The sequence below is a fragment of the Condylostylus longicornis genome, unplaced genomic scaffold, assembly GCF_029603195.1.
Source record: "Condylostylus longicornis isolate FDR11 unplaced genomic scaffold, ASM2960319v2 ptg000034l, whole genome shotgun sequence".
In the NCBI taxonomy this organism is placed as follows: domain Eukaryota; kingdom Metazoa; phylum Arthropoda; class Insecta; order Diptera; family Dolichopodidae; genus Condylostylus; species Condylostylus longicornis.
In genome coordinates, this window is record NW_026578003.1 from 2,766,029 (window position 1) to 2,793,779 (window position 27,751).

The 27,751-nt window shown below is 25.2% G+C and overlaps 1 protein-coding gene across 3 annotated transcripts in view; it reads left to right on the forward strand.

Moving 5' to 3' along the window:
• Positions 1 to 27,751, forward strand: part of LOC129608781 (ATP-binding cassette sub-family G member 4) — a 55,050-nt gene that overhangs the window by 18,562 nt on the left and 8,737 nt on the right. For all 3 annotated transcript variants that reach the window (XM_055520494.1, XM_055520492.1, XM_055520493.1), the window contains exon 2: positions 11,372 to 12,677. In XM_055520494.1, coding sequence (XP_055376469.1) covers positions 12,496 to 12,677 — 182 coding nt within the window. In that variant the 5' untranslated portion in view covers positions 11,372 to 12,495. The remainder of the gene's footprint in view (positions 1 to 11,371; positions 12,678 to 27,751) is intronic.

Here is a 27,751-nt window from a genome sequence, read left to right on the forward strand (position 1 = left end):
GGTAAAATTTTTTTTAACAAATTAAATGTCATAAATTATTTTTTATGTAAAATTTTATTTATGTATAGCTACTAACTTAATTTTTCCGCAATTATGACGTATTTAAATTGAATTATAAATAAAAGAAATCCACATACATACATACGTATACATGTAAATGTTATGTAAGTGTTAACATTTTGAATAAGTAAGTGTCTTTGAACTTATTCTTAACAATAAATTTAATAATCTCCATTATATTATTACAATTACAAGAAGAAAACAATTCCATAATGTGTAGTTGGAAAATTAAATTAAAGCACCTACAAATAAAATTTATAAATAAATAAAAAATTTCTAAATGCATAACATACATATTTACATTATATGTATATGTATGTAACTCCCTCAGTTCGCTTTATTATATTTTAACCATAAGCATATTGTAATTAATTTTATTGTTACAGTTATATTCACCTATTTATTTCTTTTAAAATATAACCTATAAATTATACTAACACATTACCTTATATTTTCTATACATACCTACATAGTTAATATCAACTTGTTAAATTAAGAAAAAACCAAAAAAGAAAATATACATACATATGAATATTATGTACATATATTTTTGGTGGTCTAATAATCTAAATTTATCCAAAAGCTAACAAGAACTTCAAGAATATTTTTTTTTTTAGTAAAGCGAATACATTAGTAAAGCGTAAAACTTAAAAGGAAAAAATAAAATAAATTTCTATTTTCCACCAACACACCAATAAATTTTTTGCCAATAGAATGTATAGAAAGCAAAATTAAAAAAAAAAAAAATATTCTAAGACGTCACCATGTCTCTTGTTTTATAGTCAACTATTTTGGGTATAAAACATGTACTCACTATATATGTATGTAAACACAAATATACAAATTTGGACATTGATTTAAAAATACTCATTCATTCAACAAAATTTTTATTTCCATTTTACATTTAAAAATTTAAAATAAAATTTCTAATTTGTTCCTGTGTACAAATTATATGAGAGAGAAAACTGTTTCGGAAATTTTTTTTTGAAAAATTTTCCTCCCCCCCACCCATATGAGAAAACATGATCAGAATTTTAACATTTTTTCGAAAATTAATTTTTTAGAAAATTTAATATTTTCCAATTAATTACAATTTCCAGTTAATTATAAGACATTGGTCTACTATTTTCTCACACTAACAGGAGGCTGAATTCTCTACTACTTATTTTAATGTCCCAATGTTCATATTTATAAAAGTTAAGCTAAGTAGATATTTTGATATAAAATTTTCTTTAAATATACATAATGTACTTATATACAGATATATGACACATACAAACCCAATATATATATATATATATATATGATAGTTAAATTTTAAGTATGATATTCACTCATTTAGCATATAACAGCAACTTGTATAACACCGCGTTTGCCAATAAAAATCATTCACGTGAAGTTATCTGCATAACTTTTTTCTGTTTTGCGTTTTTGCGAAGCTTTTAACATTATTGCACATATGCAAACAAATGGCAAACATATAGATATGTATATATATTTTTACATATACATACATACATACATACATGTGATTATAAAAGATATTTTTGGCTCTTTTAGTTCGTGTATAAGTACAAATGTACTCGGTTAAATTGAAAACAACAAAAAAAAATACATAATACGAGTTCGAATACATATAAATATTATATAAAAAGAAAAATATATACATAAGTATATGTAGTAAAAAAAAAGAATTAAAAAAAAATGGAAAATTCTTGGAAAATCGCCAGCAATAATGAAAAAAAGAAAAATTTTTTTTTTGTTTTTGTTTTTTAATATTCTTTTATTTTTAATTTTTAAAGCAAAATAAAGAATATTTTTTGTTATATACATATATTTAATTTACAAGAAAAAAAATAATAACCTTTTTACATATTTACACATTATGGTTTTTCATACACATTATCTACATATGTATGTATTCATGTACAAATGTATGTAAAAATAATGTGAAAAACAAAATTATATTTTTATTTTTCTTTTCTGGTTTTGTTTTTTCATGTAATTATGAACCTAATAATAATAAGTTCTTAAAGGTCTATATTAAATTTAAATAGGGTAATCGGAAATTCAAAAGAAAATTATGAAATACTAAACTAAATATTCGCGAATCACAATGACGATAGAACGACAGACCTGCAATAAAATTTCCATAATTTGCTTTCGTTTATATTTTATAACCTTGAAAACAAGAAACTGCTTGCTAAATATTTTCTTTTAAATTGAATTTTTTAATCTGTTTAAATTTGGAATTCTAAAAAATTGAAAATTTTTTTAAAAAATTTAAAATTTAGACCAAAATTAGACGAATATTGAAAGTTTTAAATTATATGTTGGAGAAATGAGTTTCAAACACACACTAAATAAATATGGTATAGCTTTTTTTTTAAATTATCCTTACTTTTATATACATATATTATTAAATTTCCCAAATTTTAAATAGTATTACTAAAATTAATTCCATAGCGTATTTTTATTAAAATATTTATAACTAATACTGAGTCGAAATTAAATTTTTTTCATAGAATTGAATTTTTAACCCTATTGTATGTGCATTGAAAGTTCGATGTTAATAGTGTCCGCAAATTGATGGCTAGACTGTTTGTACAAATTTATTTTGTGCCTTAAATATTAAAAGCAGTTTCACATGTTATATGAAACGATAAATTGGCTTAGATAAATACCGCTCCATAAAGGGCACATCTTCAGTGAAGCAAACCTGTTCAGTACCGAGGTTCAATCAAATCAAGCCGATTATTTTAACTTTTAATTAACAATTACATTTGTTAAGATCATTACCCGTAAAATTAGGCGAGATGCAATAAAAATATGAGTTTTTCGCTCGCAAGAGTATGAGAGATTGGCAACTATCATCACTAAATTCCCTAAATCATATTTCCCTAAAAAAATTGGTAATCAATATACGAGTACGATTACTAAAAAACTTTAAATTATCGTGTTAGAGTATTTCAACCAAATGTTTAAATTCCTTGCTCATCCAAACTCAACAAATACTATAAATTATAAACTTAGAGCTGACTATAATTACAATTTATTTTAACAAGTTATAGTCTGGCTATAATGTACAATCCTTCAAAGTAATTCGGATGTACAAGCTCATCTAAAAGTAGATTTTTAGTGTATACAATTTTATTGTTAAGTATAGTCTTTTAGTATATATATATACATATAGATACAATAACAGTAATTATATTGAAGTTAATATTTACTTACCGATGGTAAATAGCTGGTACTTTAATATTTTGGTATTACACATGAATCATAATAAACACAAATATAAAACTGCTCACTTTCTCGTTATATCCAATTGTCTTATAGAACCATACTATGTCAAAAAAAAAAATTTCTTTTTTGGCACAAAAATTATACACACTATATTTCAAATGTGATAATTACATATGATCTAAAATATTCAATATAACTTATAGGTACTAGAATAATTGAATTATATATATTTAGTCTATGTATAGTTAGTAACTAAAATATTTTTATAAATTTTTGAATTTCCATAAAAATACCATTAAAACGTCATAAAAAAATAAAAACAGAATTTTTCTATTCTTTATCGGTATACATGCTTAAGTTATTTATAAATTAAAATTTTGTACGAATTGCTTACGAACTAAAGGCACCGAAGTACTTAAAATTTGCTTCATAAAATTAATAATAATTTGTATAATTAAATGAAAATTTTTTAGATTTTTTGTAATTTTGATATTTTTAGAAAAAAATTCAAGCAATTTTAATTTTCATTTTACTTATATGAAATTATTGAGGTGAATTCAAAGGTAGACACATAGATAATAGATGTTATAAAATTCTGTTAAATTGTTTCTATAAAAAAAAATTCAACAATACTAAACTAAATTTAATTGGCGATAACAAAGTCCTTAATTAAATTATTATTTATCGTGTTTACAACAACCTATAATAATCAGAAATATTATTTCATTATATGGTATACTACATACACATACATACATATATATTATGTCTATAGTTTTAATAGAAAAAAAATTATTGCTCTAATTCTGTTATACACGGTTGATTGTTCCCATTTCACTTTTATATTAGTTTGTATAATATTTAACATGAATCCTTTTTTCAACTCTTGGCGTTTAATAAACTATTACCGATATAATATAAATAATGATGGTCTTGCAATTACATAACCTTATATTTATATTATTGTATACGTATGTATGATGAATAGAAGTAGAGAAAATTATGTATACATGTTTCATTATTAAAAAAAAGAAATCGTGTACATTAATCCCAATTAAATAATCACTTATTTTTATTGGTTAGACACTGTTAAATGGTGTTAAATAAGATTTAATAATTTTTTTATTAGTGTTCACTTCCCATGAATTTAATATTATTAATATTTCGTTTTTTTTTTTAAATAATTAAGTCGCAAAAGCCTAATAATTGAAATGTAATTTGATGGTTCTATGAAAATCTGGGTAAAAATCGTATTTCCAGTAAATTAAAATTTAATAATTGTATTTTTATCCATAATTTCGAAACTATATACTTTAAAATGTGACCATTTGCAAGTCTCCCGAAAAAGTAGCTCAAATTTAAAGGCAGCCGACTTGTATTTATCTGAATAATTATTTTAATCTGTGATTTTTGGGAAATTGTAATAGAATGCCTTACAGTATTTTCTAAAAATTTATGATTGTTTATTAATTTACTTATAATCACAATTATTTACCTATAATTACTTTAATTATAATTACAAAAGAAATTTAGATCTTTAATTACGTTTAACTTTATTTACAAGCATTTTAAATTCTGGTCAGAGTGCAAAAAAAAATATTAATTTTTGGAAAATATTTACAAACGTATATTTTATCTTTGAACGTGAGATCATTTCTTATTTCAACCTCACTCTTTTGTTTATATTATAATTGTATTACTGACAAGTAATTTTTTTGCAAAAAAATTTAGGTAAAGCTATTAAAATTACACCCAAATTATTTAATATTCAAAATTTGCACTAAAAAAAATTTCACATTTATGGACGCAAAATATATGTTAAATAACTTTAATTATTATTTTTTGCAAATTTAAAGTAAATTGAAAACTAGCTAATATGCAAAATTGTTATATTTTTTTTTAATTTAAAAATAAATAAAATTTCGAAATAAATTATGAACCACAAAATTTCCAGTTAAATCTGGGGTAACTGTGTGTCCAACCGCAGCATTTATTATTCCATAACAATGTGATAATAAATGGTGGTCTGTTATACTGCTGATGGTACTTCAAACCGGACTGACGGAGTATTTTCTTTGAAGTACCATCAGCAGTATAACAGATTAAATGATTCCTTTGAACAGATTGAATTGATTCCTTTAAAATATCTTTCTCCTGAAAGGTATAAAGACAAAGAGTTGCTGCTCCTTCTAAACATTTGCGTTCTTTTTTTTCTATGTTAAACTTGAAAACCTTAAGGAAAAAGAGGTTCTCTTCTTCGGAGTAACTCAGACATAAGTTATGTGATATATTGCCAGACACCTTATCATGTTTACACTTGATAAACATATCGATTTCACCGACATTTTGCCTTTGAGACAATGTTAAATTATTAAAAACCTTATGCAAGTAATAATATATTAGAAACTGAATCTCTAGTAGAGTTCCGCATTGCATACAATAACAGAGGTTATATGATGGCACCAAAATTTGTGAGTCGAGTTTTTGGTGAGCACGCACTTCTCCATAGTGAGGAAGAGTAAGTAAATTATTTTTAGAGAGATATCGGTCCTTCTGTATGTAATATGTGATTTTATTCCGACTATGTCACGGATTGATCAATGTCAGGGATATGTCACGCCTCGGGAACTAAACTTTTTGCTGGCCGATTTTACGTTTTTGCGCATATAAGAAAAAGTAGTTAATTAATTTCTTTTAAATTTAATATTTAAAGTATGGGTGTTAAAGTAATAATTCGAATTTTTTTTTAGAAAGATCGTGGGTCGGATACCGAACAAAGGGGTGATTTTAGATTTTTTACCATATCTCTTGGTTTTGGTTGTTACTGAAACTAACTGATGAACTTTTGAGGGGAATTCGGATATTATATACAGCGAGATTGTACCAAGAGCCAACTACACATCATTTGGTTATTTACTGACCACATCAAATTTTTTTTTTTAAATCTATATCATTTTAAAATTATTTTGTCTGGAATATCCAATTATTTTTATTGACAATATAAAATAAACTTGGAAAAATCATTTTCTTTTACAATTTTTTAGTATATTTTTAGTAAAACTTTGTAATTTATTATTACTCACATATAGTTGGTATTTTTCCGACCACATCAGATTCCTTTTTTATTATATTAAAAAAGATTAATTACCCTCAGAAAAAAAACAAAAACGAAAAAAAAATTTAATATTTTCCAAGGACAAATATAAAAATTGTAACATTAATTTAATGGAAAATTTTTTAAAATACTTTATGATATTTTGTAATTTAAAAACATAATACCCGCATTTAAATACCCTAATACCGGGCTATAAAAAGTTGACTTTTTTTGTGTATCTATATGTGAGTGTGGCTAAAAATCTTAATAAATATCGCATCACTTTAAAATTTTTTTCGTTATTTAATATTAAAAATGTCAAAATTTAACTCTATAATATTTTATCATCATGTCGTTTTTTTTTATCAAAAAAAAAAAAAACTCTAAATTTAGACCTCACGTACATTTCTCGTGGATTATTATAAGTTCTATTCTTTTATATAATATTCTTGAATGCACATACATATATACGACTACATATACAATTTTTGTATACACATAACTTTAATGCGATTAATAATTTGAAATGCTTTTATAGGTCAAAAGTTTATCGTTTCAGTTATTAGAGTACTTTTTCTTTTGTAAGGAATTGTAAAAAAGAAAAAATTGCAGATATGGCAAAATAGACAAATGGAATTTTTTTTTTCTCAATTTAAATACAACACAAATTTCTTCTTTTATTTTTATGTTTTTTTGTTTTTTAATTTAATACAATATCCTTCTTCATTTCTTTGATATTTAAAAGAAAAGTTATTGTAATTTTCACAATCTAGTGTTATAATGAAATTATTCTATTCAATAGTGAATGGGAAAGTTTCTTACACTGATCCTGAACGTATTGTACAATTAAAACAATGTCGTTTGTATAATATTTAAGATATTGATAAAGATTATGTCTTATATATAGAATTGTAGCTATAGTCACGTATTTAATTGAAACTATTATATGAAAGGAAGCAACTCTTCATTGAAATTCTATTAAACACTCATGGTAATAATTGAGTGTTCAATAAATAATGAATTTTCGTATCGATAATATCCGAGCAATAAAAATTACGTACTAACAATATATTTTTATTATTTTTTTATACAAGCTTTGCTTCATTCAATTAAAACGAAGCGAATTTCACACACGCGGCTGGAATACCAATTTTTGTTTCTAGCATGAAACTCTTCACTTGAAAAAAACCTATATAATTTATCGGGCCAGAACCCTTCTTCTCTTGAGTCGAACCACACACGGTATAAGGTTAAGTTAAGGAATAAGATGGAGGTGGCGTGGTCGAAGCAACTGACCTCTTTTACGGTACTTTGAAATTGGAATGAAAAAACATATAATTGAAATGGGCAAGAACCAAACGAGAATATTCATGGATTTCTTATCTAGCCACTGCGAATGATGGTCAATTGCCACGGCAGATTTTGTAGAGAAGTTAAGGAGAATTCTATACATCTTTTGGGAGAGAGCAGGGTTGTGGCCCGCGAGAAAAAAGAAATTTTTAGTCCGGTCTATCGATCCTTACAAAGTGCTAAAATTCATCAGAATCGTTCGTCTCAAGGAATTGTTGTACATCATGTGAAAAATGTATAGTCACGTCATATAGATTTTAGCAACTTTCTTGAATTCGAATTTTCTTTTGTTAAATTTGTACAACTCATACAAAAGGACGTTTGTTTCGTATATGAGAATTATTCAAATATTTTGCATTTTTCAAATATTTTACTTGATTTTTAATTTTTTATAAGAATGTAATTAGACTAGAAATACACACGCCCAATTGTATTTACAAAATAACTATGACTGGCGACGATATTTTTAAGAATAATATAACAAACTTTACAAATCTGCAATGTCACATTAAGTTAACCAATAACTTTAAATATTCGGTTTAAAATCGAAACACACTATATCCTCCCTGCTTGCATGTATAGTTTTATTTTAATAATTTTTTAAATTTTCCATTCCAATGAATGGAAAACATAAAATTGTCTATGAATTTTTATAAACAATTTAAATTATACTCGTATAACTAAAAACGTACTCATCGATTAGAAGAAAACACAATAATTGACAAACATATTATTAATTATCGAACTTGAATAATTTATAATTTAATTCCATTATAATATTACTAAAATTTGTACAAATAAAAAATTTAATTATCCTTTAATTTTTTTTTTGTATATTTTTTATGACATATTGGTATGCACGCATATGTATTCCCACTTGATTGTGGTTATAATAATTGTCCTTTTATAAAACTAAAAATTTTATTCCGCAGTAAAAGAATTTTTGAGTGGGTACTAACATTTTATAATAAAGTAATAGTTTTCAATTTAATTTGATTTTTAATTATATGGTTGGGAAAGAAAATATAAAATGAATATTTAATTGAAAAAATATAATTTAAAAACTGAAAAAAATAATATATTGACTCATCAAACACGACATTTAATAAATAAGTTCGATGATTTATTAATCCCTCTGTACATAACATATAATTTAATTTTCCCATGTTAAATGTAGTAAAATTAAACGAAAAAACATTTTGTAGCGACTTAAAAATTTTATAGTTAAACGAGAAAAAAAATAGAGTTGACCTTGTCAACTCTGTGATACCCGTACGAATTTGTTATCCTATGTGCGAATAGCTAATGTGCCATAACTAACTATGGGGCAGACTATGACTTTAAGTTGCCGTATTACCATATTAATTTATGCAAAATTTCAGTACTATGTGTTATTCAAAATACTGGTTGTGCCAAACTACTATTGATGTTGTATGGCACCTACCAGAAAGAGCCAAGCAATTTTAGCGAATTTTATCAAGCACATCAGCTCTACTAATATATTCACTTGTGTGAAATCTCAATATCACAACTTTTATAGTTTCTGAGATATAGCCAAATAAATTTTGAAGTTGTATGGCAGCTACCCGAACCGGTACCCCGATCATGTCCAATTTAAATAGGGTTCTGGCACTTACTACAATAAATCATTTGTGAAAATTTGGCGAACTTAGCTCAATTAGTTTTTGAGTTATCGTTCGGACGGACGGACAGACGGACAGACAAAGCTAAATCAACTCAGAATTTGACGCTGATCAAAAACATACACTTGAGTCTATATCTAACACCGTTATTTCTTAGCGTTCCAAACGGTAAGGCAAATTTAGTATACCCTTCGAACATACGTTCGTACGGGTATAAAAATTCTTAAATTTCATTAAATTTTTAAATAGTTTTTTTTTTTTAATTTAATTTGAAAGATTTTTGTTTTTTGAGATTAAAATTCATATTTGAGATTCTTGGCATTGGACTCTCATAATGAATCCTTCTTGGCATACTCATAATATTAAAATTTTTATCCAATTAAATCTTTTGTGCATTAAATTCTTTTTGTTAAAAGTTTTTTCATGCTCGAATAATTTCATTTGATATTTTATTTTAAGGAAAACTTCCTCATGTATGGCAATATGTTGGCTCAAATTAATTTGCATTAAAATGGCTTAAAAACTCTTTAAATCAAACTTGATGATATGAATTTCGACATGGTTGTCTTTTTCTCATATACATACATACATACATTTAATATTACTCATAAATAATAATTGATTCCCAGACAGATAACAAAAATTTTTTTTGGTGAGTAATATATTTAGGAAATGATAATTGAAGCAATTTTTTTAAACGGAATTTAAAAAAATTATTGTGATTTTGATGCAAGAAATTATCGACTATGCTACATGGCAAAAGTCATATATATAAAAGAATATTTTCAATATTTTATGTCCTCAATTTTGTGTTTGATAGTTTTAAAGCAGTTTAAAGTAAAGACTTTTTTATAATAAAAATTTACAATTGTGACTACTATAAACTGTGAAATAATCCTTGGAATTAACGGAACACTTAAAATTAAAATATGTTTTTTTTAGTTAATACAAGCTAAATTCATTATTACATTGTTACATAATTCTGTTATTCAAAACTTAATTATATTTGTACTACTTTATATTTTTTATAATTAAATTACAAAAAAAAAAATATAATTTGTATTTAAATATGTGTATGTACATGTACAATACAAAATAAACACTAATGTTATATAAATTGCACCCCCTAGAAACCCACAAACAAATCATATAGGGTTTCTTCGGAATTGTCAAATAAAAATTAAACGATTTTGTCAAAATTGTAAAAAATGAAATTTCTTATTGTATAATTAATTACACCATATGCATCGAAAAAATTTTGAACACAAGATTTGGCAGATATTTCAATATTAACAATATTGCAGACAAGACATCAAATAAATTGTGAACATAATGCTTCGTCGATTTTGTTAATATTTCAGAAGATGATATTATGTGTCTGATACATTGTAAATGCAATTTCGAAGAAATCAATATTTAAGTTACTGGGTTTTAAAATTTAATATATTGATAATGTTTGGTTATTTAGATAGAATTATTATAAAATATATTGTAAAAAATGAAACAGGAAATTTATTAAAATTTCAAACCAAAACATAAGTAATTTAAAATGTAGTTATTCTTCAATTATTGTTATAATTTTTCCGATATGCTATATAATAGATAATAGTTCATCAAAGACTTGTTCATAGAAGAAATCTAAATTCAAATTAAGAACTAAAATTTATTTTGGAAACCTCATTACTTTGATAAGGTGACGTTACATTATCAGAACTTTAAAAGATTTATTTATAAAATACGAATCATTTGTACCAAGTAGGATTTGCTTCTAATAATAATTTATGATAGGGTTTTAAGAGTCTAAAGTTAAGAAAATTTTTATATAAAAGCTATTTTTCACCTTTGTCTTTGTGACAATTTTACTCTAGGGGTGTGAAATATAGCATGTGCAATATTAAAATTGTTTATTATTTATACAATTATAAAATTTTTATATATTTATGTAATTAAATTTTCTTTCTTCTCTTTTTTATTACAGATCAAAACTACACAGAACTTTTTAATTTCGAAAGGGATATTTTCAAAAAAAAAGAAAAATAAAAACAAAAAATATGTAAAACTTTCATTTTTTTATATATATACATATATATATACAGCTTATATAATTCCGCAAATACTCTTTACTATTCTCAACTAAACACACACAAACACACATATACGAATAATTGCAATAATCTAACATATTAATTATTAATTTAAAATTTTATACACCTGACGTAAATTTTTTTTTTTTTTTATTGAATGAAAAAAATCAATTTTAAAAATTAAAAAAGTAAAACAAAAAAAATACAAATTCTAATCCTAATGTAAAAATTAAAGTATTAAAAACTAACATGTAAGCGATAAAAAAGCTAAAAACGAAACAAAAAAAAAAAATAGCAATGAAAAAAAATGAAAAATTAAGTGAAAATAAGGTCAAATCATTAAAAAAAGCAAAACTACAAACGAGAAATATAAAAGAGAAGAGAGCGAATAAGAAAAACAAAAAAATGAATTAAAAAAGAAAAGCAAATAAAATAATCGGAAACTTAGTATTCCAAATGGCTTGTACATGTGATAATAAATTGTGAAATAATATTCATAAATCGATATTTAATAAGGCAACAAAAAAAAAAAATAAAATAATATTAAATAAAATAAAATTTAATAAAAAAAAAAATAATTGATAATAAGTAAAACAAGAAAAAAGATTGAAAATATTAAAAATTTTAGTTATTATATACCTACTCGTAATTTGTATACAACATTATTATTAAATATATACATACACATACATACATATATTATTATATTATATACTAGTTATTACTTATATACATACAAAAATTTATATATAAATAATATAAAATTTCATTAAACAAAAAAAAAAGAATTTCATTAAAAATTTAAAATTAACCAATTTATATAATTAATTAAAATAATTAATTTAAATTTTTAATATAATCGTAAAATATACATAAACACATACAGACACACACACATAAAAAACAAATATAACATAATAATTTAATATTATAAAATTATAATTAAAAGTATACTACTGCAATAAGATTATAGTGTATAATAGAATTAAAAATAAAACAAAAAAAATAAAAAGAAAGTATGGGTGACGGTAAAGCAAATATTCCACTAGTACATAAGGATGATTCTAATGGAGCTGTTATTATTCCAATGGGCCTAACAGTCGGTTATCAACCAAATCAACAACAAATATCCATGATGGGTACTAGAATTAATGGTGATTTTCTAGAAAATAATTTTAAAACTTCTGCATCAAATTTTGGGTAAGCATTATTATTATTATAATTATATATATATGTACGCATATTATTAAGAGTAAATATTAATTATTTAGGCTAATAAATGATTACAAATTTATATTAGCAGGCAATTATAATACTATGTTGAAAACATGGAAAGCTTTTATTAATAGTATAGTGTTTTTGAGATTCGATAATATTAATGAGACATCGATACCCAGTGGAGTAAAAACAAGAAGCTGCCTTTTCAGTCTTCCTTCTTAATTTCTCAATTTGCTGTTTAAATGGGTTTAGAAATCATGATCCTTAAAAAATTATCCACTTACCTAAAAAAAATTTCATTTAACATTTTGCATTATACATAAGAAAGATATGGAATTAATACATGTATACCTGTATACAAATTTCTACTATCAGAAACTTAAATCAAAAACTAAATTTCGAATTATACATTTAAATTATTAAAGTACATTCTACATAATATTCTATGTGGAATTCTACCCCCATATTCTTATTTAATTCCATACTTTTTCAAAGTTATATTTTATACATGCAATCATTTACGTCAGCAAAATATTCGGATGTTTTTTTTTGTTTTACCAGTGATTCAATAAAATAAAAATTAATCTATGTTTGCCAAAAAACTGAAGTTCCTTTCGTGTAAAATTCTAAACAAAAAAAATATAATATTATTTGTACACAATCATTGAATTTTTATTCAAAAAAAAAAAAAAAAAAGAATTACAAAAATTTCTTTTTAATCCTGCATGATGTCATCCTTATTGTGCTAGAAAACAAAAAATTACGGCAACTACAATTTTTTTAACGAAATACTACAATTTCACAAGCAAAGGAATTAATTTTTTTTTAATTCGGTCGGGTTCCTCTTTCTTAGCGAATATCAAAAAATTATCAATAAAATTTGCATTGTATTCAATTTTTTGTTTTTTGATTTTTTTTAACATATAGTGTTTTAAGAATATTTTATAAGCCCACATTATTTGATATTAAAAGAAAAGACTCATATATTATTCCAATGAGTCAATTGCATAATGAACTTCATATTATGAGTAATAAATTGTAAAATTATTGAAACATAATTTGTATTTTGTAAACTAAATAGTTTACTAAGTATAATTTAATAATATTCTATAGAATTTCCAAAAATTTAAACATAAAGCTTATTCACAATTTTGTATAAAACTAATGAGTAATGATTTATAAGAGACACTTCAGACGGTTTTCTGTGTTTTTTATAGTTATAAATGGTTAGAAAACAATTTTAAGGAATAAGAGACAGGGAGTAATTGGCCTTCAGTGAGAAAATCAACAAGCCGATTAAAAAAGCAGAAGTTGGGTTTAGATTCGGATTCGGAATCTTAACCGGCGTTGTAATCAGAGTCGGACTGAAATTCAAAGGCAGTAAGTCGGATTCGGAATCGGAAACGAAGTCGAACTCCGAGTTAAAATCGGACTCCGAGTCAGAGTCGGAATTAGAGTCATGATTAGAGTGAGAGTCAAAACCTTACGCCTACTCTACCTTCTTTTATTTTTTTCCTTTATTGTACATTGGAGCATTAGGAGCTTCTACTTGACTTTGTCAAGCTCCAGTTTAAGAAACAATATTTTGGATGCATGGGCAATTAGTGTTATATTAAAATTTTATTTTTATAATATTATACATCAAGCTATATAATATTAAATATAGTTTTTTATAGTGGCCCAACGAGGGTTCGAACCCGAGAAACATCGATTAAAAAAACCAATACCATAACCCCTGCACTACTGATCAGATTTTCTTATATAACGCAGACTAAAATCTTTATTAACATCTTTTAAACACTATTTAGATGATTTTTTCGTATAGTTTTTCGTAGTATAATACCGCATTAATAAATATTTGGTTGTAATTTTTGCTATACATAAAAGACTCAATTTAAATATCATTTAGCTTTTCAATTATGCTATAGTTATCAATTATTTATATGTTCATTTATATATTTACGAAACTAAACAGGCAACCTCAACTCAAAAATATATTTTACTCAAAGAATTTTTCAAATCTCACCGATAACTTTACCCTATACAGATATTTTCTTAACTGTTATAATTTTAATATTTAAGAATTTGATATAAAAAATGTAAAACCCCAAAATTTATTTTATACTATAAAACAATGAAATTAAAAATTTTACAAAATCATTAACCTTTTCCAAGAATGCTACTAAATAGCTTTAATACAAAACACAAATATTTTATAAAATTAAATTAATTCTTAATAAAGTTGGGTCAAACCAATGGTTTGTATTATAGCACTTTTCCCTTCAACAAGGGAAAATTCTGCTTTTGAATACAGTCTATGTATACCTATCATACTATTAAAATTATTTTCATTCATATACAAAACTATTGCTAGGATTGCATATACTTAGGATGACGCATATATGCAGTCTTTGAAATAAAGCAAAAATTAATATAAAAAGGGGTTAACATAATGCTCGATTTTAAAGGTTAATTGTGTGAGATAAGAAAAATAATTATATTTTTTAATTTCATGGAATTTACCGTTAGCTTTTTGTGTTTATAGAAATTTGAAAAAGCTTGCGGTTTCGGAAATATAAGGTGTCAAAAATTCAAATTTTACAAATTTCAAGAGGCGATAACTTGTGAGGGGGTGGAGATGGAAAAAAATTTTCTTCTAATGAAATGAACTATTTATTAATGTCTAAAAGCCCCTAAAATTTCAAGCTTCTACAAGCTGGGGTCTAGAAGAAAAACGACATCAAAAATTTGGAAAAAAAAGACTTTAGATAACGGTAAATTTGAACGGCCATTTTGTTTTTCTAAAGTTTAACCATAGTATACCGCGCTAGAGGAAGCAAGCCGCTGCTTTTATGCGTTTGCAAAATTTAAAAAATGCTTATGGTTTCATTGCAACAAATAGTTAAAAAAGGCCATTTTTAGTGTTTTGGGGGGGTATAACTTCTAGAGGGGGGGAGATAGGTGAAAATTTTGTTCTACGGAAATAAGTTTCTAGTAAAGATCTATGTACGTACAAAATTTCAGCTTTCTATCTTCAAGGGTGTAAAAGTTTTGTAAACAGACACACGGACAGACGGACGGACGGACGGACGGACGGACGGACGGACGGTCGGACGGACGGACGGACGGACGGACGGACGGACAGAGTGAAACTAATAAGCACTTTTTTTCAAAAAATTTTTGGAAAAGTGCTAAAAAGAACAATTTTTTATCTTATAAATTAAAACTTATTGCATTTTCTTAGAATAACAAAAAAAGAAAAACTAGCAGAGCAAAACAAAAGTACAAAATAAAATAAATTTGCCAAATAATTTTAAATCTTTTATACTCGTATATGCAATACAATGTTCAATAATCTCATAAATTTTAAAATTGCATTAAAATTTTTTAACAACAAAATTTTTTTTGGAAAAACTTTTTCAACTTAAAAACTTATTCCAAAACTTCATGAATATCTTATATCTACATTTTATCGATCTACATCTACATTAGTATACGGGAAATATTTAAGTGAATATATAGCATTCAAATTCGTGTAATAAAAAAATATATGTACTCGTATGTGTGAATGTAAATGGAGGTATAAAAAATTTTATTCAAAATATAAAAACAAGAGTGTTTTTAGCACTTTTCCAAAAAATTTTTTGAAAAAAGTGCTTATTAGTTTCACTCTGTCCGTCCGTCCGTCCGTCCGTCCGTCCGTCCGTCCGTCCGTCTGTCCGTGTGTCTGTTTACAAAACTTCTACACCTTTGAAGATAGAAAGCTGAAATTTAATACGTACATAGATCTTTACTAGAAACTTACTTCCGTAGAACAAAATTTTTACCTATCTCCCCCCCTCTAGAAGTTATACCCCCCCAAAACCCTAAAAATGGCCTTTTTTAACTATTTGTTGCAATGAAACCATAAGCATTTTTGAAATTTTGCAAACGCAGAAAGGCAGTGGCTTGCTTCCCCTTGCGCGGTATATTATAGTTCAACTTAAGAAAAACAAAATGGCCGTTCAAATTTACCGTTATTTAAAGTCCTTTTTTTCCAAATTTTTGATGTCGTTTTTTTTCTAGACCCCAGACTGTAAAAGCTTGAAATTTTAGGAGCTTTTAGATATTAATAAATAGTTCATTTTGTTAGAAGAAAATTTTTTTCCATCTCCACCCCCTCTCAAGTTATCACCTCTTGAAATTCGTAAAATTTGAATTTTTGACACCTTATATTTCCGAAACCGCAAGCTTTTCCAAATTTCTGTAAACGCAAAAAGCTAACGGTAAATTCAGTGAAATTAAAAAATATAATTATTTTTCTTAACTCACACAATTAACCCTTAAAATCAAGCATTATGTTAACTCCTTTTTATATTAATTTTTGCTTTATTTCAAAGACTGCATATATGCGTCATCCTAAATATATGCAATCCTAGAAATAGTTTTGTATATGAATGAAAATATTTTTAATAGTGTGATAGCTATACATAGACTGTATTTAAAAGCAGAATTTTCACTTGTTGAAGGGAAAAGTGCTACAATACAAACCATTGGTTTGACCCAACTTTATTTTCACTTGTTTTCGGTTTAAAAAACAAAAAATATAAAAAATAATAAAAAATGCATTTTTAAAGTGGTTCATTTTTTTGTATAAATTTTATTTTTGGACTCCTTCTGTCATTTAAATTTCCTGAAAATAATATTATTTTACATACAAAAACATAAAATACATTTAAGTATTTTTTATATTCGTATATATTTTTGAATTTTTAAAAAAAAAGAAAGAGATGGGTAAAACAAGGATAATAAAAATATTTTCTTTTTTTGTTTTTTAAATAAAAATTACTTAAAAATATTTTGATATTAACCCAGTTCCTGGATATTAAATTCATTTTTTTTTACCACATATGTGTTCATATCTAAGTGAACAGTGTGTTTCATTAATAGACCACGGGAAATTTTATTAAGCAAGGTTATCGGTACATATAAGGTAATATTTTAAATTTTCCATGGAAGTGTTATGTATGCGAAAAACCAGAAGTAATATTGTAGTACATTAATACTTCTTGTCGTAAATCTCTATAGCTCGTCATTAAATTTAGTAGTCTAGTAATTATTCTTGCTCTAGTAATTTCGGTAACGCATTTTAAGAGAAAAAAAAGCGTATTTTTGAATTTAAATTATGAAAGTCCAAAATATGTGAAAATTATTTTTCAATTCCCTCTCAAAAACTAACCGCATTGTCGTAATTCATAAGATTTAATTCATTTAATTAATATTAATAAGACAAACATGTGTTGAATTCTTCAACCGATTACAAAGAATTTCTTCCTTTTCTTCTCAATTTACAACAACTTCTGTAAGATCATCCCTCAGAGAAATTTTCCACATCATTATCATGTTGTGGTGTTTCATCTTGTTGAAAAAAAATTACCATAAAACCCAAAGGAATCATTCTTTCAAGATGAGTATCCTTGCTACAGGAAAAAAAAAGCCCAAGGATATAAAATAAAATTCTAAATATAATTTAAATAAATTATTCACAATGTTTGGTTTAAAAAGAAAAAAAAAACATTTCAATATTATAATTACTTTAATTGCATATTCCCACAATTTATATAAAATGGGAAAAATTGCATAAAATGCGGGGTTCTTGATTTTTTTTTTCGTATTTTAATTACATAATTTCTAACATTTGCAATTCAATTCTATTTCCGAATATTATATAAGATGATATCTCTTCTTCTTTATAATGAAGCAGCTTGTAATTTTCTTCAGTAAATTTATTATCTTGTACACATACATACACACATAAGTAATTTCACGTATTTAAAAAAACTGTTACAAACATGCACATTTCCACATGCTTTTGATGTATTTTACTCTTTTTTTTAAACCATTATTACAACACTGAGCTATTTATAGCGTGACTTACACAATATTAAAAGTAAAATGAATTTCAAAACAAAAGTTGTATATAACAATATTATTATTGTACACATAAATTACAAATAAATTAAATAGAATATTAACAACAGGAATACAAATAATTAAGCGAGCCCTCATTTTTAAAAAAAAAAAACGAAACTAAAAATTCAACATGAATTCAAAATCTATTATATTTGAAAAAAAAAAAAGAGTCCAAAACAGAAATTTTTTAATTAGAACAAATGTTAAAATATTAATAATAGAATTTTACATGCAGCTTGACTATAAAATATTTAAAAACAAAAACCTTATTAAGCAAAAATTCTGACAGAAATTTAAATGAAGTAAAACTAAAGTCATAAATAGTTGTATGTGCCGAAATAAAGCTTGCAGTAATAAAAGTAAAATAGTTGAAACCGTGAGTTAAACTGCAAAAATTTTTTCTATAATAACCAATAATAATCGTTTAAAATGCGGACATTAATAGTATAATTATATTCGAAAAACAAATTGGACCGAAATTGTATCGAATCCTGAACTGATAGCTTTGTTTGTTTGTTTTATATGCATTTAATTTGATAGCGATTCAAAAACCGATTCAGTAGCATGCTGCTTTTATTTTTAAATGAGCTTTATCTTTAACTTCTTGTTCCTCTTTTTCTGTGTCTATCACAAAGTTGATGGTATGAACTCTGCATCTTTCCTTTTTTGTTTTCTTACATATATAAATAGAATGAAATTTATTCTACTTAAACGTAGTTTTTTAATAATTTTTCCTTTTTAACTATTTCATTCATTCCGGATTGGTATGAACCCCTTGAACAATTCTTGAATTAAAATTTGCTTAAATTCTGACTACCTTTCAGTTTCGGTAGGTAATAAACTCCACCTAAAACTAAGTTGCAATCACCGTTTCAAAACAAATATAGTTTTTTAGCAACTCTAAGTTGAAACTTACAAACTTTCTATATGCAATTTTTAAGATATCGCCTTAAGTCAATAGTTTTATGTAAGAGAGTCCTAAAGCTTATAAAATTTAAAACTTTCGAACAACACAACACCAATTGTTATAGATAATCTTTATTCTACTAAATTTCATCTAAAATATAAAATATTTCAATATTTAATTTTAAAATTCCCTAGTTGATTCAATTCAATTTTTCTTCTCTCCTGGATTTTATTTCTATAAGATTTTGCAAAACTATTAATAAAATTTTCATTTTAGAAAAGTTCAGTTTGGTTTTTAATAAAAAATAATTATAGTTAGATAGCTATAGCCAGGTATTGAAATTTCTTGAAAATAGTTTTTCTCTTTTCCTTTCTTGATTGCATGGCTTTAGGAGGCCAACTTTAATAATTAAATGTAATTAGAGAAAAATTTTTCCTTTTTAAGCAAAAACTTTTATATATACATACTTTGTTCCATTTAAAAGCTTTGAAAATGCCAAAGAAAAAAGAAATTATTTAAAAAAAAAAAACAAATTGAATTTAAGGCTAATTAGATTTAATTATAAGCAGAAAATAATTTCAAATATTAAATTTTCCCAATAAAGGATTAAATATTAGTTTACAAGGAAGAAAAATTGTAGAATAAATTTTCAGTTAAAATTTTTTAAATAGCTTTGTAGATAAGATTTGATTAATTTTGTTTTATTTTGTTTTTATAAGATGAAAACCTTTAGAAAACACTTTGTTTTTCAATGAATTTGTAACGAAAAATTAAAGAGTTGTACAACGTAAAACATTCATTAATATATTTCTTTCAATTTCCTCTTGAATTAAGACTAATAAGTTAGCAGCCTATCAACTTAAGCTACCATAACAAAAATAATATGAACTGGCCGTCTACACAGTCATTTTTTACAAATACTTCCACAGTAAACATAAAACGGCTCATCTTATTCTCTGTTATTTTTTCGTATTTGACCGATAGTATTACTTCACTTACAGGAACACTAATGTTTCGTGGGATGTTACAAAAAAGTTTTAAACTGAAGCCGGTACAACTCCAAATTATAGAGTCCATTTATCTATTTGTCTATAGAGAATCGAACCCCGGAATTAATAAGTAATTACTATCAGGAGCCCCACATCATCTGCCATATTAATTATATTTTGGTTTCAAAGTAGATTCAAAAAGCACAGTTGTAATTAAAATTAAATAATTTCCAAGATTTATCCAATAATAGCCAAGGCATTAATCCAAATTTAAATTTTTAAATTCACAAAATATTAAAAAAATTCAATTTTCTTTGCAGCACTACATACCCGGTAGCAAAAAATACCCGGTTCCGGAAAATTTAAAAATATAAAATGCATAAAATCTTTAAATTCTTTTAATACAATTGAACAAAATTTTTTCTGCGAATGAAAGCAGGCGTTACAAGTCTTAAAAAGTCCCCTAATTTTTATTATAAAAAATAACAACAACAACAAAAAAAACTAGCAACAAATAACTTTTTTTTTTACCTTTTGAATAAAAATTTTCACAAAAAAAAAAGAACAACAAGAAATTTTATTTTATTCATGACATTATGATTTTTTTTTAGCTTTATCTTCTGTTTTCAACAGGACTAACTATAAAGCTTCTTAAAATTTTTGCAAGGACATTTTTGCATACATGTATATACTCAAAACGGTATATATAGAAAAATAGCAAATTTTTTTTCTCCATTTTCAATTTTTTAAACAAATTTTATTTTTTAAGGAAATAAGAAAAAAAAAAAATGTACGATCATCTACAAATGTAGATAAAATGTACGATCAGTGTGCAGAACACACGCTATTAGAACACGTACATTATTTTACATGACCTCATGCAATGAAATCTCTTTCAAAATCTGCTTATAACGACATCTAAATTATTCAAAAACAAAAAAAAAATAAATTAAATTGATATTTTAATAATAAAGTTTAAATTTTTAAATTGATTTTTAAGATTAGAAATTTTAGGCTAATTTTAAGCATTATGATTTTTTTGTTTAAATCTGAATTGTGGTTACTTTGATTTGGTTCGAATGAATTTTAGGCAAAATTAAATAATAATACACGATTGGACCCTACTTGACCTCTAGATTTTTATCTTACAAATTCATTTTGCCCAAAATAATAGAGTTACAGTACAATCGTTTCTATAATTAATACATACATCATATTTTTCGTTCTAAATCCTCAAATTTTAAACTTTTCTTTAAAAGAGAATATGTGAGTCATGCACAAATTTCTGAAAGGTCGCTGTATAAATGATTTTTTTTTAAACACAATCATAATTATTTTGGTCCCGGACTTATCTGCCTAGAGCCACGTATATTTCTTTTGTCAAACTGAACGTATTCGAGTGTATTCCAGACTAGTATGAAGCTATTTTACAGAGACTTTACATAGACTTTATGATTATATATTCAAATAAAACTGGATTACACTGCACTAGGTGCTAAAAGAAATTAAAACAGAGCTTAACAACTTTGGACAGGTCATTGGAGTATGTTAAAATACTGCTATTACACGATAAGCATAATAAAAGACCAAATAAAACCACAGTTCTTGGGTTACGGTGCATGGGAACCTCATACATATAACAATCTAAATTTTTAAATAATTTAAAATTTGAATTTGTTTCTGTATATACGTATTTAATAATTTTGTTATATTTTCCACTTTTGCTTTAACATATGAAACTAGTACTATACTTCAATTGCAATAACAACCACAAACGTTATATAACTTGGACTGCACATTATATATTTATGTACAATACCTATGCATTGCATTATTAAATGCAAATCCGTTTAGTAAAAATCATTGCACCCTAGTTTTTCTACTTCGTATAGCACATATGTCTGTACACATGATATATCAATAAATCTATATAATGCAAACGCATCTTATATAAACAAACATATGAAATAATGCGATTAAATTAATGGGGCATTATTTATATTCAAACTAGACTATATTGTATATAAACATTTTATATAGCTATTGTATTTAATTATGCTCTTTAATAAATATTAGATGCATACAAAAGTTTTAAATATTGATTTAATTTATAAAAGCACACCGTATGGCTCTCATATATGACCTATAAACTAAAAACAAATAAGGACTTCGTATAATATTAAAATACACAACTTCCATTCTATTATATAAGATAAATTTTTTTTTGTTTTTCAAAGCTCGATTAGAACTCGCCCCCACACGAATTGAATTATTTTAAAGAATCCCAAAAGATTTTTTTAACTTTAAGAAGAAATAAATTATTTTTTAAATATTTTATGAATTTGTCCTACTTATATATTTCATAATATTTTATAAAATTCTAAAATGTCTATACATTCAGTATACAACTTTAATTATAATTTAACAAATACAAAAATCTCAGATAAAATTTTGCAATTTTCTTGATTTGCTCGACCAATAATAATAGCAGAATCAATGAGTCTATGGTTATACAATACCACAATGCAATTTAAATTTTTTTATCAATGTGGAAAATTTTCTTTTTCTTGGTATTTTAAACCAAAATGCAAAAATTTATAATGGAAAAATAAAAAAAAAATAAGAAAAGTTCAAATTTTTTAACATTTCTTTTTTTAATTTTCTTTGTTGGTTTTTTAAACCATAGGATAACAACTAAGTATATTGCAACACAACAGTACGATTTTTGGTATTAATTGTGATAATTTTTTTACGAATCCAATAAAGTCCTTATTTTATGTATATGTAAACGATATAATATTGTAAACTGTAGTCTGTTAGGTAGGGGTTAGGTTTAAGATATCGAAAACTTAATAAATCACTCTGGAAAGAAACTGATAAATCTTTACGAAGAAAATAAATCCCAACCAGCATTATTATTAGACCTGAGTTCAAATAAAGGTTGCTGACAACATAAATCCTCCGCATCCTTAACAACTAGGAGAAATATACCAAGCTCTTATCTTCCGCTCAAAATAGTTCAGCGGAAATCGAGTGAGCAGCCATAAAGTGATTGTTAATTGATCAATTCATTGTAAATTTTTTCTCGATGCTACATTTGTAAGAATGGCTAAAACACCTGTAACTTTTTCGAGCCATCAGTGCAGTATTTATATATATAAATCGAGATGAAAATCACAACATATGCTATGAATCAAATTAAGAAGCTTCCTTCCAGAATGAGTAAAAATTTTATGTAAATTACATAGTTACATAATATCTTATTTTCGGTTCCAGATATATAGTCCGAAAGTATTTTTCTATCGCCTGTCATGTACAAAAGGAAATCTGCCTATGAAATTTTAATTACAAACATAATCAAATTGGGGAATAATATTAATTTATATTAATATCAAGAATGGCTTACTTAATTTAAAGTTTCTCGAATTTCTAGTTTGATATTTCAATCATACACCCTTGTTTCAATTAAAAAACAATTTATTTTCAAGCAATTCCCTCGTCAATTGAGGTGTGCAAAAATTAATTAACCTGGCACAAGAGACAAGCCCAAAATTTTTAATTTCCTATTAAATTTAAATTATTTTGTACTCAGCTTCTTTAAAATTAATGTTGTTGTTACTACAAATGAATATTTCCAAAATTTTATAAATCAAAAACGAAATCTAAATTTCTTTTTAAAATTTTATTTTCAAAACTTAAGCAAATATCAAAAAGATCGATATAATAATAATGCAACTATTTAATAAAACAGCATTATTATTTAAGTATTTACAAAATGCATTATCCTTGCGGCACAAAACTTATACTAACTATATAATTATACAATTGTGCTACATTTTCAATGTTATAATAATAAAATCCTTAATATCTTAGCTTATTTGCTTTGTGTACCCAAACATATTTGTGTACAGTATTTAAAATTGCAAAATAACGAAGAATAAAAAAAAAGTAGGAAAAAAAAACTTATTTGAAAAACTATTGTGAAATTTTCCTAGCTTACCTGATTTTTTACCTGTCTACCTACCTATTTTTTTTTTCCTTATACCCAAATGAAATTCTTTTTCTTACATTTTCTTCAATACAAAATATTACAAACATATATATAAAATTTTTATCTTTATATAAATGCCAGTGGCACCTACTTCTCAATACAAGTTCCATACAAATGGAAAATGAACTGCATTTTCTCTCTATTAATAATTTAGAGGAAAACTATTATCCTGGGTAATTTATTTGTATTTTCTTTTTCAATTTTTTTATGTCAGAAATAAATACTTCGCTATTGTAACTATGGATGTAAGTAGGTATGTTATACAAAATATTTTATATATATTATGGCAATAAATGTTAATATTTAAATTTATTCATTGTTGAACAATAGTATAATAAGGACACGAATTAATTTTAATTAATCAAATTCAATTCTATAAAATTTCATTTACCTGCAACAAATATAGTTCAGAAGCGTTAGATGACATAATTTCGCAAACCAATTGACAAGTCAAAAACGTTTAACAGATATATTCGGCAAAAATGTTTTATTTTAGAATGCTGTTCTGACGCCACTCTCCCTATTATGAAAAGCAAAGCCAAATTGAATCAATTTTAGGTTGTTAATCGTAATAGCCAAAAGAGCTACCCTTATAAGCAATTTTAATAAGTGAATTTTGAAAAGTTTTGTGATGTTCGTATAAGCGCGTGCTTACTGTATTAATAATTTACTTCCTTTTATTTTTATCAAATATACACTCACAAATGCTTATGCATAACGTATACACAATATATATTATGTACATCGCACTACGAAATGATAATTAAACTTGACCTTATTTTTTCTTAGATATATTACTTATTATTTTTGTTAATTTTTTTTTTGTATCTGTAAACAACGTCTTTGTTTTATTATTTTTGTGTTAAGAAAATGTACGCTATTTAATTAAATTATATTGAGTTCTCAAGAAACTTAGACAATAAAAATATAAACTTAATCAGCAGGCCTCACATCCCTATTTAAGTTAAGTAAAACTTATATTTCTTTAAAAATATTGAGAATTAATGAGAACCTATGCTCCAGTTAATACGAGTCCGCCGCATTAATTAATTAAAAAATCTAAGAATCTTATTTTCAAACTCTCGTACCTTTTTATTTTAACAGCTTCAATGGAAGAATTTTAGTAACAAAATTATTATTCGCAAATAAAATTATCAAGTTCTTGAAATCGCATGACCAAGTTCAGTAGTAATAGCATCATTTTAGAAGTCATTCGATTATTGTTCTCATCTTCTATAAATCAGCTTCGTAGTTGAAAAGGTTAGGTACAAAATTTGTGCGAACTTATTGCTTTTACATGTCGGTTAAATTTCCTTCCTTTCAAATAATTTTTAAATCAGATAATTTAAGTAAGCGAATAAATCAAAATTATGGTAATAGAATCTTTCGAATATCACTATTATCTTCCTACATAGTTATAAAAATGATATAAAATTTAAACCGAAAATATTCGGTTCTAATATATTTAATAATATTAATTTATAACAAAAAAAAAATTATTTTGAAACAAAAAATTTCCCTAAAGCTTTCTGTTGAATTAAAAACAAAAAGAACAATCAACAATATTTCTTCCATTTAATCCTATTATTATTTTAGATTTCCCTTTAATTAAATAAAATTATAGGTTTCCTATAATATTATAATAAAAAAGAAATTCTAATTTATAAACCAAATATTGATTTCAATGAAATATACGAGTATAGAGTAAATGTGTTCTACAAACTTAAACACAAGTATTAAACACACAAGTATGAACGCATACATATATAACAATAAATGCGTATTGTATCTGTCAAAGTATTTATGTGTAATTGTTCGAATGACAAAAAGTAAAATATTTATATTTGTAACTTATACCGCTCACGCAATAATAATTTTTTTATATTCTTATATCGTTTACGAGGCTAGCATAGTACAATTTTCTCTTTTGTTTTTTTTTTATATTTTTCTTATTGATTTCCTGATATTGCGCCTTTTAATATGCAATTCTGGGATAATTTCGCAGAAAATTTTATATTAAATTTTAGTTTTCTTTTATCTTCGCCCTAGAAACTCATTGCTTTTCTTGACCAATACCTTTCGTAGGAAATAGGCTTCTTTTGCTTTACTATACGTAGATACTACGCTTAGATAATGTGGATTAGATGTTGATTGAAAATATAAGGGTTAGCCCGATGATAGAATCAGTGGAACAATTAAGATTAATTGTGACGTTCCATCAAACTGTAGTGCCTCCATCTGATAAATGGTTCGCACAAAGCCAATAGCCCGTCGGAATCATATACCTCATAAGCTCGAAAAACGCAATGGATCTGCTCATTCATCTCCTCCTCTATGAGACAAAAAACAAACCCAAACGGTCCGCTGCTAGTCCAATGTGTGTTGCGCTAATTAAATCTGCAATGGCTCGTAAAAAAGGCACCTTGCTTAAAGAGCTAGGAGAGATAAGTTCGCCTAAATCGAAATCGGTTTAGGCGAAGTCAATCGGTACCTATAATTATACAGGAGTATGGCGATGGTTTATGCACAAATATAAGTAATGCACAAACCTCCATCTGAAAAAAAGTTGAGAAGTTACCCAAACTTCTAAATAGCTTAGATACGGTTCAGATAACTGTTTAGTAGAAGAAGATTAACAGACAACATCAAAGAATAAACAAAAATGATATCATAAAATACAATGAAAATAAATTGTGTACGGAAATGCTATTTAAATACTACTAACAAAATTATTAATAACAACTATTAATAGAAATTAACCTTGAAATTCTGGAAAACAAAATAATAACGTAAATAATAAGAGTAAACGAAAAAGCAACAATTAAAAGATCAAAAGAAAAAAATAAACAATAAAAAAAATTTCAAAATAAGTACAAAGTTGAATAAAGAGAAATTGTCGAAAAATTTCAAAATTACAATCATTAGAAAAAAACGTGTGAGAAACCTTTGAAAGAGAAAAACATATTGAAATCGTGAATTTTATGAGAGTGAGAAAAACGTTTTCAACTTACAAGAAATTTTACTAGTACGTAGACGAGAAGCAACATAAAACGAATTTGAGAAATTAAAATTTAACAAAAATAAACGTGAGCTTTACATCATACGCCTTATTATGTAAATTTTTCCTTTCTTGTTAAGTAATTGCTTAAGTAAAAAT